Source organism: Hypanus sabinus, chromosome 2, assembly GCF_030144855.1.
Source record: "Hypanus sabinus isolate sHypSab1 chromosome 2, sHypSab1.hap1, whole genome shotgun sequence".
Taxonomy (NCBI): domain Eukaryota; kingdom Metazoa; phylum Chordata; class Chondrichthyes; order Myliobatiformes; family Dasyatidae; genus Hypanus; species Hypanus sabinus.
This window is the reverse complement of record NC_082707.1, coordinates 174,443,477-174,461,653: the sequence shown is the minus strand read 5'-3', so window position 1 is coordinate 174,461,653 and position 18,177 is coordinate 174,443,477. Positions and strand designations below refer to the sequence as shown.

The window sequence follows — 18,177 nt, the reverse complement described above, 5'->3', positions numbered from 1 at the left end:
TATCAATTTTTAGTTATTAACACAAATTATGATCTCACCTATAGAATCGCAGTGCAATTTCTGGTTGGTCTGAATAAAAATGAATACTCCCTATGCAGGCAATGGCTTCTACATTAGTATTATCTTGTTTTAAGACTTCCTTATAATATTCAGTGGCAGATGCTATGTTGTTCATTTCCTGTTGAATTCAAAAACATTTGTTATGAAGAGGCAAAAATCATGAAAAAGTACATGCTGGTTCATACAGAATAGTTTTTCCTCAATTCATAAGTACTGTAGATAATTTATCTTCATTACTTACATCATGTATGCGAGCTATTCCTGTAAGCAGTGTAACTTCTCCTGGGAAACGGTCCAGCCCTTGCTTGAAAAGGCCTAAAGCTGTCAATGGTTGGTCTAAACGAATGTAGACCTATTCAAATAAATCAAAAATATTTAAGCAGATAAAAAAATACATTCACAATTTCTTCTATTCAATCCTCCCTCCTTAATTGGTTGAACAAATCATAACAATTCTTAATACAATATGGAATATGAATCTGCTGTGTAGTAAAATAACCAACAATCATTACTGTTCTTTATGTGCAATGGGTATAGTTACATACTAATATCCAATAGTTGCTGTCTAAATTTCACTATTCCATTGTTAGGTTCAGGAAGGTAATATGTCATTGTCCACTCATCATAGGGTGGCAGGATGGAGATATGCCTCCACCAAAGGAGGTGCAAGGTGCTCCTTGTCTCCACTAACCTACAGATCACCCTTGGGCAAGACATAGCCCCCCGCCAATCAGAGTCATTTGAAGGCATGGAGGTGGATAGTCGTATGAACAGCTTGTTAAGTTATGAACCACCGATTCCAGGCATAAAATCTCCGGAGAGTATTGATAATGGCTGGAGTCACCAGCCTTGTAAAGAAACTGCCCAGAAGGACGTAATGGCAATTCATTTCTTAGAAAAATTTGCCAAGAACTATCATGGTCAAGACCATGATCGCCCACGTCATACAACATGCCACAAAATGAATGAAAAAACTCATCATAGGTAAATTTGGAATTCCATTATACTGTTGTGATGAATACAAACTTAATGCACCACAGTTATTTAGGGCTTGTAATTAGTAGTGGAAGTAAGTTTGGTTAATACTTGCCAATCAATGTCTCTGGCAATAATCAGTAGTTAAAAATGTGGAATTTCATTGGTTTAGATTACGAAATTTTCCAGTAGTTGAAAAGGTGTAAAATATAATTTTGCTTCCTTTCTTTTATTTCTCTTACCCCCCCCCCAAGTCTTTCTTTTCCTACATCCATTTATCTTTGTAATAATGGTTTGACTTTAATTCCGCTCTTTCTCAGGCCTTTTTTGTGGTTGTTTCCTAATCCTCAAAGGAGATTTCTCAATGGTGAACTTGTTCTCTCAAGTCCTCAACACACACTTCCTTCACCACACACACTTTCACCAACTCTATAACCAAGTGTGTATATATGTGTGTGTGTGTGTGTGTGTGTGTGTGTGTGTGTGTGTGTGTGTGTGTGTGTGTGTGTGTGTGTGTGTGTGTGTGTGTGTGTGTGTGTATGTGGTGTATAGTGGTGGCTACATATTGAAAGACAGTAATTCACATGTACATTAGCTGCTTACCTTTGCCAGATAAAGTACTGTATCGACCATTTCCTGTTGTTTTAATGCAGATTTAAATTGCTTCTCTGCCTCACGATACAAACCTAATCTTTAGAAAAAAAATGGAAAACTGTTTGTAAAATGTAGAAAATGTTAAAAATATGCATTTTTAAAACATTTGTCTGGGGCACTGGCTCAAATTTTGTACATGGGCAAAATAACGGTGCTCACCATTGACCAACAAGCTTAAATGTCTCTGCAGGTAGGTATCCTCTGTCCTGAAGTTTTTTTCAAATTAGTGCCTTAGTTGTGGATTGAATGCTGCTTACAATGCAATTAGCAGGTTGACCAATCCAAATTAAGAATTCTCAAATACAGTGAAGGATTAAAAATAAATTGTAATTAAATCTTTATATTAAAAGTAAAATAAACATCGTTCTTTTAACCTCTTGTGCCTGTTTCAACAGAACACAAACATTATTAAAATTTATAAATATTAAAATAGCCTATTATGCTGGGAAATACCAACTTTCCCACGCACAACTGCAGACATTTGCTCCCGCAAGTATAAGAATGTTTAGAGGCAGGGAGGTACTGAACTTGTTGGCACTGCTCCATACACAACTTTCTGTCTGAATTGTGGTAACCTAAAAGTGAAATATAAATTTGGTGAATTCTCCAGCAATTAAATTGAGGAATAAACAGAACGGATTCTGCAGATGCTGTTAATCCAGAGCAATCCACTCAAAATATTGGAAGAACTTAGCAGGTCAGGCAGCATCTATTGATGGGTTCTGAAGAATAGTCTCAGCCCAAATCATCAACTGTTTATACTCCTCCACAGATGCTGCCTGACCTGTTGAGTTCCTCCAGCATTTTGAGAGTGTTGTATTAGATTGACTGATTAACCTGAATCAAGTTGGGCATGAGAAATAGCTGCAATGAACAGCTAAGATATCACTTAAATTTCACTTTTAAATTACCTAGTTTTTTCTTTAAATGTATTAATTGTTTTGTTTAAATATTTTTGTTTAAAATAAATATTTTTGAATCCGTTTATTTTTTAAAAGTTTTTGAGTAACTATGGGCAGAGATTGTTCTAGCCCATCTGTCTCCACTGTGCAAGATTATTCCATTTATGATCGGGACATTATGAACCAACAAGCTGGTAACAAGGAAAGCATTAAACACATAGCCACATTTTCCTCCCATAGGCAAGTGGCTCAGTAACAGCAGCAAGTTCTATCCTTCTAAGCAAACAAAATTCCCCAAACTGCACCGTCTTTGAAAGCCAGAGTTTGCTCGGAGGCATTAATGAAATACTGTACTGTTTAAAAAAAACAGATAGTACAAAGGTTAATATTATCGCAGTTCTCGTCGGAGAAAATAATTCATATATAACTGACGTTCATTCTAATCAGTAATTTTCAAATTATTCCATCCACAAAGACAACAAAAATACATCCAACAAGAATCATAGCAGCACTGCCAACAACTTCTCGATTAATTATAGAACCCAATTTTTTACTTTTAGTGGCAAATTGATTTGGTTTCTCAATGCCCACAAGTGACTGACCATAACAAGAATCTCTAACCATAACTGGGCAATGTCAAAGGTTGCTCTGTGTTTTGCATTGCAATAGTGATGTGCGTTCATAGTTTGTACTACTGGGCTAGTATTTTCTGCATTATTAATCTGAAAGTATTGAATGTAACAATGAAATGTCACAATAAATCTGTGATCTATTCTGTCAATAACAAAAATCTTTAATAAAACCAATGCAAATCTAGCTCCTTACCTGTAATAACATTTGCCAATTTGGACCTTCCACCACCAATCCTTAAACTGAGACTGCTCAGTTGCAAGTGCTGCCAAATCTAAAGCCTGTCAGAAATAAAAAAGATACAATTTTTATTGAAAACTGTGCTGACTTTTGTGATATTCTTTCTTAAAATAGGTAATTTCAAGCGGCATTTGACAAAGGAAGTTACAAAGTAGTCTAGGGTAAAATGGCAGAGAGTAATTGAACCAAAGTGGTTTCACATGGTGGTGAAAAAAGCATTTAGCACACTGGTGTTCGTCAATCAGGACACTGAATATAGCAGCTGGGACTCTATATTGCAGTTGTACAAGTCGTTAGAGATGTGTTTTAACTGGTAAGACTGCAGAAATTATTTACAAAGACATTACCAAAACTAAACGTCTGAGTTATGGAGACAGGTTGGAAAGGTTAGGTAGTTATTCCTTAGAACATAGGAGAATTAAAAAAGTCTTCTTCACTCAGCAGTGGAGTCCAAAACTAGGGGAACAGGTTTAGGGTGAGAAGGGAAAGATTTAAAAAGGGCCTAGCAAGCAAGATTTTCACAAAGAGAGTGGTGAGTAAATGGAATGCCAAAAAAAGTGACTGAATTTTAAAAGTTATTGTACACTTAAGATACTCTTGAATAGGTACATAAAGGAAAGGGGCTTAGAGGGGTATGGGCTGAATACAGGAAATGGGACTTGCTGGGTGGGAACTGTGGTCAGCATGCACTTGTTTGGCTGAAGAACCTGTATCCATGCTGTATGCTTTATGGACTCTAGAAAGATCATTTTTGAAGTCACATATTTTGTCAAATTATTAATTAACTATTGATTTTATAAATGTTGTACCTAACAATATTTGTGCTTAGCTTTTTATACAAATGGATAATGGTATGAGTATAAAATAGGCAATTTAATACTGCAGTTCCCATTCTAAGTATAGACTAAGGATTTTAAGTATACAAATGCCTGGTTTCCAATTACAGTTTAGTACCTTTATTGAAAGGCCGCAGAGATAAGCCATGTAATTACAGGTCAATGACACTGGCATCAGTGGTAGAGAATTTGCTAGAAAGAACTCTGAAGAGTAGAATTAATCTCTACTTGGAAAAGCAGGGATTAATCAAAATAGCAAGCTGGCACTGTTAGAGAGTGATCCTGTCTGACCAATTTGAATGATATTTTTGATGAGGTACCAATTTGAGCAGTGCAGTTGTAATCTACTTGGTCCTGTAAGGCCTTGGATCCATTTCTACACAAGAGACTGGCCCAGGAGTTGGAGGGTCGTTTCTGCGACTAGAAGCTGTAAACCATAGTGTTCCATGACAATCAATGCTGTAACCATTGTTGTATGCTATACACTAATGATATTGATTTTATGACACAATTAGCAAGTTAGCAATGAGATTGGTAGTAATGCGGATTAGCTGATAGAACTGATAGAGCAATGGCACATGAAATGTACTCGTGTGAGTTCTAGTAAGAGTATGATATATAAGCACTTGGAGAGTTCTATTGTAGATATTGGTCAGTTGCCTAATGAATCTCAAATATGCTAGCATTTATGAATATTGGCATTTTCATGTAGAAATCCCCCCCCAAATGGTGCAATTCTACCCCCCAGTAAAATAGGGGTTTTATTTTTATTACAAACAAAATCCTGTTTTTATTAAAATCATACCAAGGAATTTTTATAATCCCCCCCTCTATAAAATACCAAAATCTAGTTTTAATCAATTGATGCCCAAGGTTGACAGGCAAGGTCAATAAATACTGTTACCTACCTGGAACTTTTAATATGTTGAACAATTACAAATTGTTAGTGTTTGTTATCCCAAGTCCAAAGACACCAAACCATATAAATTGCATTACTATTGCTGTTTTCATGTAATGCTTGTAAACCAATCACATACATAACAATAAGATCCTTTTTTGATTTTGTAAAAAAATTTCATTTTATAAAGGAAGTTCTTTGAACAGCTTTGTCTGACATTAACTCTATATTTTGATGCAGGTAAATTATTATGGGTAGATTTTTCAAATTAGCACCAGTAAGTACATTTGCTCCATGCGGGTATTTCTGAAATGTGTTCTTATAAGATATAGGAGAAGAATTAGACCATTTGGCCAATCAAATCTGCTCTGCCATTTCATCACAGCTGATCCAGTTTTCCTCTCAGTCCCAGCCTTCTCCCCGCATCCCTTCATGCCTTAAACAATCAAGAATCGATCAACCTCTACCTTAAATATGCATTAAGACTTGGCCTCCACAGCTGCCTGTGGCAAAGAATTCCACAGATTCACTACTCTCTAGCTGAAGAAATTTCTCCTCATCTCCAGTCTAAAAGGATGCCCCTCTATTCTGTGGCTTATGATTCAAGGCCAATGTTAAAAGGCAAAGTAGAAAATGTATTTGTAATGGTTGTGGTACTGGGAAGCCAGGTGGCCGTGAATAGCACACAAGAGTTGGAGAGGTGAGGAAAAATCATATAACCATATAACAATCACAGCACAGAAACAGGCCATCTCGGCCCTCCTAGTCCATGCCGAACTCTTAATCTCACCTTGTCCCACCTACCCGCACTCAGCCCATAACCCTCCACTCCTTTCCTGTCCATATACCTATCCAATTTTACCTTAAATGACACAACTGAACTGGCCTCTACTATTTCTACAGGAAGCTCATTCCACACAGCTATCACTCTCTGAGTAAAGAAATACCCCCTCGTGTTTCCCTTAAACTTTTGCCCCCTAACTTTCAAATCATGTCCTCTCATTTGAATCTCCCCTACTCTCAATGGAAACAGCCTGTTCACGTCAACTCTATCTATCCCTCTCAAAATTTTAAATACCTCGATCAAATCCCCCCTCAACCTTCTACGCTCCAATGAATAGAGACCTAACATGTTCAACCTTTCTCTGTAACTTAAGTGCTGAAACCCAGGTAACATCCTAGTAAATCGTCTCTGCACTCTCTCTAATTTATTGATATCTTTCTTATAATTCGGTGACCAGAACTGTACATAATATTCCAAATTTGGCCTTACCAATGCCTTGTACAATTTTAACATTACATCCCAACTTCTGTACTCAATGCTCTGATTTATAAAGACCAACGTCCCAAAAGCCTTCTTCACCACCCTATCTACATGAGACTCCACCTTCAGGGAACTATGCACTGTTATTCCTCGATCTCTCTGTTCCACTGCATTCCTCAATGTCCTACCATTTACCCTGTATGTTCTATTTGGATTATTCCTGCCAAAATGTAGAACCTCACACTTCTCAGCATTAAACTCCATCTGCCAACGTTCAGCCCATTCTTCTAACCGGCATAAATCTCCCTGCAAGCTTTGAAAACCCACCTCATTATCCACAACACCTCCTACCTTAGTATCATCGGCATACTTACTAATCCAATTTACCACCCCATCATCCAGATCATTTATGTATATTACAAACAACATTGGGCCCAAAACAGATCCCTGAGGTACCCCGCTAGTCACCGGCCTCCATCCCGATAAACAATTATCCACCACTACTCTCTGGCATCTCCCATCTAGCCACTGTTGAATCCATTTTATTACTCCAGCATTAATACCTAACGACTGAACCTTCTTAACTAACCTTTCATGTGGAACTTTGTCAAAGGCCTTGCTGAAGTCCATATAGACTACATCCACTGCCTTACCCTCGTCATCATTCCTCGTAACTTCTTCAAAAAATTCAATAAGGTTTGTCAAACATGACCTTCCACGCACAAATCCATGCTGGCTACTCCTAATCAGATCCTGTCTATCCAGATAATTATAAATACTATCTCTAAGAATACTTTCCATTAATTTACCCACCACTGATGTCAAACTGACAAGTCTATAATTGCTAGGCTTACTTCTAGAACTCTTTTTAAACAATGGAACCAGATGAGCAATACGCCAATCCTCCGGCACAATCCCCGTTTCTAATGACATCTGAAAGATCTCCGTCAGAGCTCCTGCTATCTCTACACAAACTTCCCTCAAGATCCTGGGGAATATCCTGTCAGGACCCGAAGATTTATCCACTTTTAAATTTCTTAAAAGCACCAGTACTTCCACCTCTTTAATTGTCATAGGTTCCATAACTTCCTTACTTGTTTCCCACACCTTACACAATTCAATATCCTTGTCCTTAGTGAATACCGAAGAGAAGAAATCGTTCAAAATCTCTCCCATCTCCCTCGGCTCCACACATAGCTGACCACCCTGATTCTCTAAAGGACCAATTTTATCCCTCACTATCCTCTTGCTTTTAATATAACTGAAGAAACCTTTTGGATTTACTTTTACCTTATTTGCCAAACCAACCTTGTATCTTCTTTTAGCTTTTCTAATCTCTTTAAGATTCTGCAGTTCTTAAGATCATGCAGTTGTTTATTTTGTTTGTAAGTCATCTAACCAGAATGCCCTCTCACATTACGTTCAGTATGTAACACACAGGGAAACATGACAACAGCCATAGGGTCAAAATATACATGAATACACAATCTGTTTTTCATAATATTGTACATATTAAATACACATGTAGTATATTTACACACACATACAGTTTTGCGCAAAAGTCTTAGGCACATGTAAAAAAATTCTGTAAAGCAAAAATGCTTACAAATATAATGAAATGATATCAAAAAATTACTATAAAGCGTAGTAAACAATAAATCAAATCAATATTTGGTTTGACTACCCTTTGCCTTTAAAACTGTATCAATTCTCTTAAGTACACTGTTGTGCAGTTTTATAAGAAAATCAGCTGGTAGGTTGTTCCAAGCATCTTGGAGATCTTGCCACAGTTCACCTGCAGAACTTGGCTGTCTTGCTTGCTTCTGTCTCTCTGGGTAATCCCAGAGAGACTTGATAATGTTGAGATCAGGGTTCTGTGGAGGCTATACTATCTGAAACCATATAAAAATTTGGGGTGCCTAAGATTTTTGCACAGTATATATACTGTATAAACAAGCATGCCCATGGTAAAAACAATATTGAGGATTTATTGATGACTTACAGTTTTGACATCATTTTCATGATGAAAAATATATTCAAAAAGTGCCTGAAAAAAAATACAAACAAATCCACCTTAGCTAATCTTCCCAAACTCAGGATTGATCACTCTAATTTAAAAAAATTTACACACCCGACAATCCCCTTTTGTAATAAAAAATGTTTGTTTTGAATAATTGGAGGAAAAATCCAAGGGGGAGATTTTGCTGCCACTGTTTTTCCCAAAAGCCAATTCTACTACCAGTTTTCATTTGCGGACTACTGCATTGGTAAATGTAATGTTTTGTTTGTATTTTCAGAGTAATATTAAATTGTGTGCTCAGTTTGCTCAAGTCACGAGGCAATTAAAGGAATGTCTTTTTGGGATCTAGATCTGGATTAATCACTTCCAGAAAAGAAGCTTGTAAGCTGCATTCTAGAATTGCATCAAAGTAATCAACTAAGATATGGCCCAGATGCAATCATGGTTAAAGAAGCCAAAAAGACTTCCCTATGGCTCATAAAGAAATGTTTACAAAAAAAAATTTGCTGGACCAAATTTGATCCTTTATTGTTTGTTGACATATTCCACAGATGACCCTAAGGCAATTTAGACTTACATAACCTAGTTAAAGTGTTTGACTTGCACCTAAGAACCTGTCTGTGGTAAGTACTCGGTCTTTTCTTCTTGGAGCGATGGAGGATGAAAGGTGACCTGATAGAGGTGGATAAGATGATGAGAGGTTTTGATCATGTGGATAGTCAGAGGCTTTTTCCCAGGGCTGAAATGGTTGCCACAAGAGGACACAGGTTTAAGGTTCTGGGGAGTAGGTACAGAGGAGATGTCAGGGGTAAGATTTAAACTCAGAGCGTGGTGAGTGCATGGAATGGGCTGCCGGCAACAGTGGTAGAGGCGGATATGACAAGGTCTTTTAAGAGACTTTTGGATAGGTACATGAAGCTTAGAAACACAGAGGGTATGGTTAAGCCTAGTAATTTCTAAGGTAGGGACATGTTCAGCACAACTTTGTGGGCCGAAGGGCCTGTATTGTCCTGTAGGTTTTCTATGTTTCTAAGTACGTCTGGCATCTTCTAAAACCTCAACATTTATTGGTGCTGGATCAAAGTCCTAGCTCTGCCCAAGCAACTGCTGAAGTAGAAATAATATTTAAAACAATATCAAAATACAGGTTTTAAATCTCAACTTCAAAAGTACCATTAATAAAATATTCATTAAGCAATTACTCTAATGAGACTTCTTAAAAATAAGCTTACAACAAATACAATGAAGGTTATGGCTCAGAGTTTCTGTCATGGGTGCAGTCAGAAATCCAAATGATGTTAGAAATTACACAAGTTTTGCAAATAGAAATGACAACAGAATGTAATTCCTTAAAACAAAACTTATTAAAAATGTAATAAGTAACCTGGCATAGTTTTGTCAATAAAGCAGAAAATAGGATTAAGAGTATAAGCTTAATGTGAATATCCATTGCAATTCCTGAAAGTCGATTTAAAAGAAATGAAAAATTTTAATACACAAGTCTCAAAGTCAGCAAAAATCTTTGGGCCTATGCATTTAAAGTCTGGTACAAACCTTAGCTAAATTTGGCTTTCCAGCATACTTAGCTAGATTCAGTCTGGATAAATTAATAAAGGGTCCATCAGGGTTAGTAAGCATGGAAGCCTATAGAAAGATGGAAAAAATATTTTTAGTTGTGGTTCTAAAATAATTTATAAATAAAAATGAAAATACCTTAGACTTGAAAGAAAATATTGCTCTAGAAAAAAAAAATTACCGTTCCTAGCCTAACATATCTACCAGAAGCACTTGTCACTGGTTGGGCTGTGTAGGCAGTTCTTGGAGTCTTGATAGCTTGCTCCATAGTGCCAGGTCTGCCAGACTGGGTGCCTGGTCTTACAAACCCAGTAATGGGTCTTCCAGATTGAGACATGGGTCTGTGAGAAGAGATAAACAGTCTGATTAGAAATACAGGGGAAAAAACAAATTCCATGGGGGGAGGCGAGATTCTTATAATTCACTTTTGCAGAATCCTGCAGTCTAATGCTCTGTAGCATAAGTGGTTGGCTGTGCAAGTACACTCCTCACTTAAAGTATTTTTTAAAGACTTTTTTTTAAAAAGGCTTTGGCACTTAAGGTGTCTAGTCAGTACTATGTTATTGCCAGATGATAAAAAATAATGTCTTGGACCTGGGTAAAACAGCACATTATAATGGCAACAGATTATGTATTCTATTTTTGGGGAAAAAGAAATTTTATAGTTTGGATAGCTTTGAATTCTGAGATATCTTGATAGGCCCTTGTATAAACCAGACACCAAGCTGACCAAACTAAACAAGGACCATGCATAATTATATTCAAATATTATTTTCTTATACTACTGCAGTAACTGCACTTCAAGTTCTTTTTAAAACAATAGCTCTTTGGTAAAAGTATATGTTGTTAATGGTCCTGTAAATTATTCTTTCCTTCCTTCTAGCAGGATGCAAAGGTCCAGGTAAGTTTTCCACTTTTGTAAACTAAAGGATTTTAGAAGCTATCTGAAATTTCACTCTAGCTGAGTTTAGCCAGTGCATTGCACAAACAAAATCAAAACAGGACATTTCCTGCTTTGTGCAATTTGTTATCACCACATGTAACCAAGTTATCAAGGGAATCCATAGTTCAACCACAATACCTGACAGCCAGGCTAGGACCTCCTCCTTGATTGACTCCAGGGAGTTTTAAAGAGGTTCCAGGTCCTAAAAATAAAACAAATATTCTTCAGAGATATCTGTAAAAATCAGTTCAAAAATCCCAATACTATTTCATCAGTTGCTGTAGGCAAATTGCATTTTTATACATAGTGACAAAATTAAAAAAGGTGATTTTTGTACATAGACTCAATAGATTCTGCAGATGCTTGAAGTCTTGACGAAGGGTCTCAGCCCAAAATATCAACTCTTCATTTCCCTTCAGAGATGGTGTCTGGCTTGCTGAGGTTCTCATTTTAGTACATTACTGATTACAAATACATTAACCCAAAGCAAATATGTTAAAAAGGCAGTAAAGTATGAACAATGAATATTTTTAACTTGTAAAAGAAAGAGGTATCATATCCTATTTGAGAAACTTGACTACCTAAGTTGGAACATCTGTGTATGATGCCCTCCAGGTAAAATGGTCAAGCAATAGATTGCAAATGTTTTTTTAAAGACATATAATGCTGAACAAGCCATTTCCCACCTATAGCTGCTTCACAATTTTGCAGATCAATTCAACATCAATTTTTTCATCATACTTACTCCACGGCTTCTTGTTTTAAATATTTACATTTTTTCCCATATAAATCCCTGTTGAGGGATTGTCAACAAGGTCCACACAGGTAATAGTTTTCCTTATTTATTCTTCTAGCTTCTCTATTAAATTGTCATTGAGTTTACTGTCATGTGCTCCAGTAGGGTGAGGCACATGTACTGTGAAAAACTTGCAGCATTTTCATAAGCCGAGTTGTATTGGTCTACATCAAACACTACCCTTGGTAAATTACTTAATGTCCAGCAATTTTATCCAATGCATTTTCTCATTGTTTTTCTCATTTTCAGTAATAATTTTAAATTGATAGGTCCTCACAATAACATTGAAACAAAAAAATAATTTATTTACATGTTTAAAAAAAAATTACTTCAGCACTATCTTCCTGCAAAATAGTGTTAGCTTACCTCTAATTAGACTTAGGAATCAGTACTTTGGTGTTTTAAGTTGTTTTTACAATACAATAGTAATTCAAAATTGACCACAGCATTACATTTCTGTATGACAATCAGTATCCATCAATCAAAGAAATATACAGATGGGTTCTGTTCCTCCATTTCCTTTCTTTTCAATTCCCCCATTGTGTGTACTCTCCCACTCCTTTCATTTCATCTCAAAAGAATCATCTTATACTTCATTAAAATTGATTACATATTTTGCTAATCTGTTGTTTTTCTTCTAAATGTGTTTAAGTCTGATTCATTGCTTGCCAGATATTCTACATATTGCCATCTGTAAGTTTCAGTCCTAAGATCTATCCGATTGAACTTTTTAAAAAGTTATCAGCTAAGCTGGTTACTGAAGTACTTACGGGCAATTTGTGCAATAGCACTATCATCCAGCATTACTTCAGCTATTCCTTCTTGATCTACGTCTACCTCATCCACATACACCATCTCTGTTAAGGCTCGTGTTTTCAAGCTCCATGCCGCCTACAGAATAAATAAATATCCATTTCAAGATTATGATTACAACTTGACATCAAATTGGAACTAGAGAAACAAAGCTTGTATAGAATAGAGGAGCAGATAAGGGACCATGGACTTTCTAATCAGCAGCAAAAGAATGGCTTACCTCTGATGTAGAACCAATCACGTCCCTTCTGCAAGGACCAGTGGCATGCAACCACTGGAATGTAACTAAATTGTCCAAATAACCAATCAGATAGATGGCAGACCAGAAAGTAAACATACTTCTCATTTTTAGAACATTTTATAGCCAGTATGTTAAGTACGTTGATTAAGATCATCAGAAGTCTTGTAAAGAATCATCCAGAAGATTTTCAAAGCCATATCTTAAAAGATTTTTAAGGGAATGAGATTCCACAAAAAAATTCACTGCTATAAATGTTAGAATTATGGCTTAGTATGCAAATAAAATTTCAGTTATGTTTTATTCAGTAAATCGGAACACCTTCAGTGTTTTACAGCAAGAATAATGGGCAAATATAGTAGTTCTAGTCATTCACTGATTCAAAGATAACAATAATCCACAGTCTGTGAAGGAAAAATGAATTTCGATCTTTTCACATATATTCAAAAACTGCTGCCAGATTTCCTCCGATATCAGTATACACAGCAGGCTCACTATTTTTCTCACAGCACACCCGATTATTGAGAGAATAGGCAAACTTTCTGCTTAATGCTTCTACATAACAGAAACAATGAGGCTCTGATTGCTGTAGTCCAGAAACAAAGCTTTTTTGCTGGTGGGGGAGGGGGGCGTTGCTTTACTGCTGCTTATGTGTGGGAGAAGGGAGCTAGGGAGGGCTTTGGGGTTCCAACATTTAACATTTCTTTTTAGTGTCTGATTTCATAAATATTATGTTGATAATAAAAGCAGGTGTTACTGAAGAATTTTGACTGCTGTATACAAGTTCTTTGAGGATGAGCCAGTAGTATAGAAAAGTGAAAAGCAATGGAAGTGGTATACTTGAATCTTGAGAAGGCTTTTATGGACCCAATATAGTTTGAAACACACAGAATTATGGATTTTGTTCTGAAATTAATTACAAATTGATTATTGGAGAGAAAACAAACCAGCAATGAACAAATCTTATTCAGGTTGGCAGACTGTAATTAGAGGAGAACTGGAGGAGTTGATGCTTAGGGCCCAGCTATTCACAATCTGCATCAACAATTTGGCTGAGGAGCAGGTCATTATATTTTCCAATTTTGCTCTTGATAAAAAAAATCAATGGGATTAACTAGAAAGGAGGCTGTAAAGAGGTTTCAAGGCAAATACACAAGCTGCTTGAATGAACATCTTGAGAGAGGGAAGAAAATTTGGAAAAATATGGAGTTAAATGTATTGGTGAACAAAATAGAAACCAGAATACAGCAAGTCAGGGTTCGCATGAAGGTTAGAGAATATCTGGTCAACAAAGGTACTTAGAGAAAGAAAGATTGGGAGAAAATTGAAATAAAAACTACAAGATGAGGGTTGTTAGAGAGTTGAATGCTGTTTTAATTTACAAGCCTACTCTAATCTATCTCTCTATAGCTCCCTCAGTGTTTAAATGAGACCCAAAGTAATTAAGCTAAAGCACTTTATTTACAGTTTGGGCATGTTGTAGCCTTCCAAACTCAATATCCAATCTATGTGTTATTTCTGAAATGCAGAAAAGATCACTTGGTGAACATTGTGTATACCATAGTAAATTGAAACAAATCTTTTTCAATAGGTGTCTCATTTGAAATAACTGCTTGGGACCCTGGATGGAGGGAAGGGAAGAGGTGAAAGTACAGGTGTGGCATTTCTTGATGTTGCATAGAAGACTGCAATAAGTCCTTCCTCCGCTGGACCATTTAAAAGCCTTCTTCTCAATGTATTTACTAAAAAAACTAGCAATACTTACTAAATCTTCAATACTTATTTCCCATGGCATCAATACAACAGCTGACTGAAGTAAATTTTGGTTAAGGAACAAAGGTTCAAAGGTTTATTTTATTGGCAAAGTATGCATTTACAATACAACTCTGATATTCATCTTCTCCAGATAGCCATGAAACACAGAAAGACCATGGGAATTGTTGAAAAGAAAACCATCACCTCCCCCAACAGAAAAAAAAAATGGAAACAAAATTCATAAACCCCAATACCACCTCCTTCGCACAAAAAAACTAAGGAATCGCCCAGACCCACAAAACCCAAAAGCCCCAACCCCCTCCCTAAGCGACGATAACATCAAATCCCTGCCCGCTCCCTCACAAAAAAAAGCGATGATAGCATCAAGTTCCCAGCCCCCTCCTCGCTGAAAAGAACAGCAACAAAACCCCCATCTCCCGTCTCACAAACAAGAACAGATTCACCAACATAGAAAAACACCAACAGGATAATCAGACCCCAAACCCCCAACTTATTCCTCGCATAAAAATGAATATATCACCCACCGCCAATCAGCAACAAGAAAGAAAAGCACCAAAAACATAAGGAAATCACTAATCACACAAATTTCAGAATATCAAAAACATCTTTCCGTCAGCTTTCAAGGAGTGTGGCCGCACCAACTCAGGCCTTCCATGAAAAGCGACTGCCATGCCAGGTCCGAATGCAAACGCTGCCAACCTAGCCACTGAGCCTGTGGTCTTTGTTCAGATCGACTGCCGACCTCCTCCACATTCACCTTAATGCTTCAGTCTTCCTCGCCACTTCGAGATGTAGTCATTCATGACCCCATGTCCTGTCCCTGGTCTTTTCCACAAGTCAGCTTGTGTCCTCAATACTTTTCAGGTCCCCGTCTCTGGCCTCCTCCATGAGGCAGCTCTCCAGCCACAGCAGAGTTCTAGATCATTCGATCGAATTTCAAACTGCATGTCACAGGCCCATGGCATTAACACAATCCAGTAAAAAAAAACAAGCAGAACACATAGAGAAGGTGGAAGAATTGAAGAGATTCGCTATCCTGAAGATGTCACCCAAAGAATTGTTGTTCACTGGTGCCATTCTTGACTAGAAGTCAAACACATTAAAGAATGGTGCAAAGCAGGGGCAGAAATGGCCAGGAAATAAGTTGGTTGCAGTGCAAAACATTTTCAAAACAAAACCAAAAATCTTTTACTTCAAAGAAAGCCTTCCTCAATGAGCATTGCTTGAGCTTATCCACTATTATTCATCAAATGTATACTTAACTGACTTTCAGAAACACTTATTATTTCCAAAACAAAAGATTTTTATTTTGCAAGGATTTCATAGCTACAGGACAAAGGAAAAATGTGGGAAAGGATGTCGGGGAATCTAGTTTTGTGAGATTTATCTTTACCTCAGTTAGAATGGTTTTAATTTCATTTTCCTTGGCAAGCATGAAAAAGAAATTCAACAAATATCACTTTAAATATTAAGTAGAACTGTTATAATATAGCACAATTAATTATCATACGAGATGAAAATTCAATATCTTTTCCTCATAGGATATTGCAAACCACTAATTAGTATTCTTTGCCTTGCCCACAAGTTATTGTGCCTGGTAGCAGGTTATGATTGTTAAAAGACATTCATGGAATCTCACCCATAGAAGAGGGTAATGGTGAGTGTTTTTTTATTCTGGATAGAGATTTGCAGAGTTGGTGAGTAAACCTGTAGATAACACAAGATTGTGGCATTGTGAATTGTATGGACGATTGCCAAAGGATACAGCAACAGATATATCAGCTGCAAATATTGGCAGATAAGTGGCAGATAAAGTTTAATGATTGCACCACATTTAGAGTACTGTGTTCAATTCTGGTTACCTCATTATAGGAAGGATATGAAAACTTTGGAGAGGGTGGCAGAAGTGGTTAAGCAGGATTTGTGTGGTTTGCTGGGCACATGCTATGAGCAGAGATTGGACATGCTGGGCCTATTTCTCTAGAGCAGCAAAGATCAACAGGAGATTTGATATAGTTTATGGGGACATAGATAAACTTCCAGTATCTTTTTCCTTGGACAGGAATGTCTGATAATAGAGGACATATATCTGTAAGGGGGGGGGGGGTAAAAGTACAAAGAAGATGTGATGTTTTTAAAGCATAGAGAAGTAGGGACCTGGAATGTACTGCCAAGAGTTCTGGTATTAGAGGCAGATAGAAATATTTAAGAAACCTTTGATAGGCACATGAACATGCAGAAAAGGGAAGGATATGGTCAATGTACAGGTAAGAGGGATTAGATTAATGAGAAGTCATTGGTTGAATTACTTAGGCACAACATCATGAGCCATAGGGCCTGTCCTGTACTGTATTATTCCATATTGAATTATGATCATGTGAAGAGGCTCAAAAGACCAACTGACAATTTTATGCTTGTTATTTGTTCATATTGCAACAATCATTTGTTGAAGTAAATAGATGGGGAGGCAATATGAATATACTTGCCATTGTTCTAAATAGCATAATAATGACACTAATGCCCTTCCCTTGGACAACATTGGTGGCATAGAGAGGGGAGACTTGCAGCTTGGGCAACTGCTGGTCTTCCATAAAAAAAACCTTGCCAGGGTTGTGCCCTGGAAACTTTCCAAGGTGCAAATCCATGGTCTATCGAGACTAACGGAGGCCTACAATGATGACAAGGGCGCAGAATGCTACCTTAAGGTTGTCAATGTATTTGCCAAAACTACACTTGTATAACACAATAAAGCTGAATACATAAGCAAAAGGACCTAAGGGTGACATTGATAAATGTAAAAATCTCTCTAAGGTACATAGGACTACGTGGCCAAAGTCTCACGTTATCACCAACCAACTGCTGGAGTACATTCTAGTTTTGAGCAAGGAGTTGCAAATGTGTATACCAAGATTCTTCTTCAGGACTGAGAAGGAGAAAGATGCCAGAATAAAAAGTGGGCGGAGGGTAAGGATAGTTGGAATATGATAGGTGAAACCAGTTGGGTGGGAAAAGTCAAGGTCTAGAGAAGGAGGAATCTGATAGGAGAGCAGAGTGGACCATAGGAGAAGGGGAAGGACGAGACGACCCACCCAGGGGAAAGTGATAGGCAGGTGAGAAGAGGTACAAGGTCAGAGTGCGGAATAGAGGAAGGGGGTGGAAATTTTTTTAACTAGATGGAGAAATCAATATTCATGCCATCAGGTTGGAGCCTACTCAGATAGAATATAAGGTGTTGCTCCACCACCCTGAGAGAGGCCTCATCTTGTCACAAGAGGAGGCCATGGGGCGACATGTTGCAATTGGAATTAACATGTTTGGCCACCAGGAAGTTCCACTTATGGCGGATGGACCAGGTATGCTTGACAAAGCGTTTCAGAATTATTGCAAATCACAAAAATGATATATATCAACTTGAAGATACTTAGAGGAATGCTTGACAGCAAATGGCATCAGTTCATATGATTTCATAGAGACATGGCTATCTTCAGACACCCTGAGGACAGACTATTGAGCATCCAGAGCAGACTGCTGAATCGGAGAAGGCAAAAGCTGGGGTC

General features: G+C 37.3%; 1 protein-coding gene across 1 annotated transcript in view; it reads right to left on the bottom strand.

Annotated features, from left to right (window-relative positions):
• ttc8 (tetratricopeptide repeat domain 8) overlaps positions 1-18,177 on the bottom strand; it is a 41,282-nt gene that overhangs the window by 9,959 nt on the left and 13,146 nt on the right. Inside the window, exons 4-12 of the mRNA XM_059959768.1 lie at positions 12,564-12,684; positions 11,136-11,199; positions 10,236-10,395; positions 10,034-10,123; positions 8,462-8,506; positions 3,417-3,502; positions 1,639-1,726; positions 302-412; positions 39-178 (exon numbers count right to left, since the gene is read on the bottom strand). Coding sequence (XP_059815751.1) covers positions 39-178; positions 302-412; positions 1,639-1,726; positions 3,417-3,502; positions 8,462-8,506; positions 10,034-10,123; positions 10,236-10,395; positions 11,136-11,199; positions 12,564-12,684 — 905 coding nt within the window. The remainder of the gene's footprint in view (positions 1-38; positions 179-301; positions 413-1,638; positions 1,727-3,416; positions 3,503-8,461; positions 8,507-10,033; positions 10,124-10,235; positions 10,396-11,135; positions 11,200-12,563; positions 12,685-18,177) is intronic.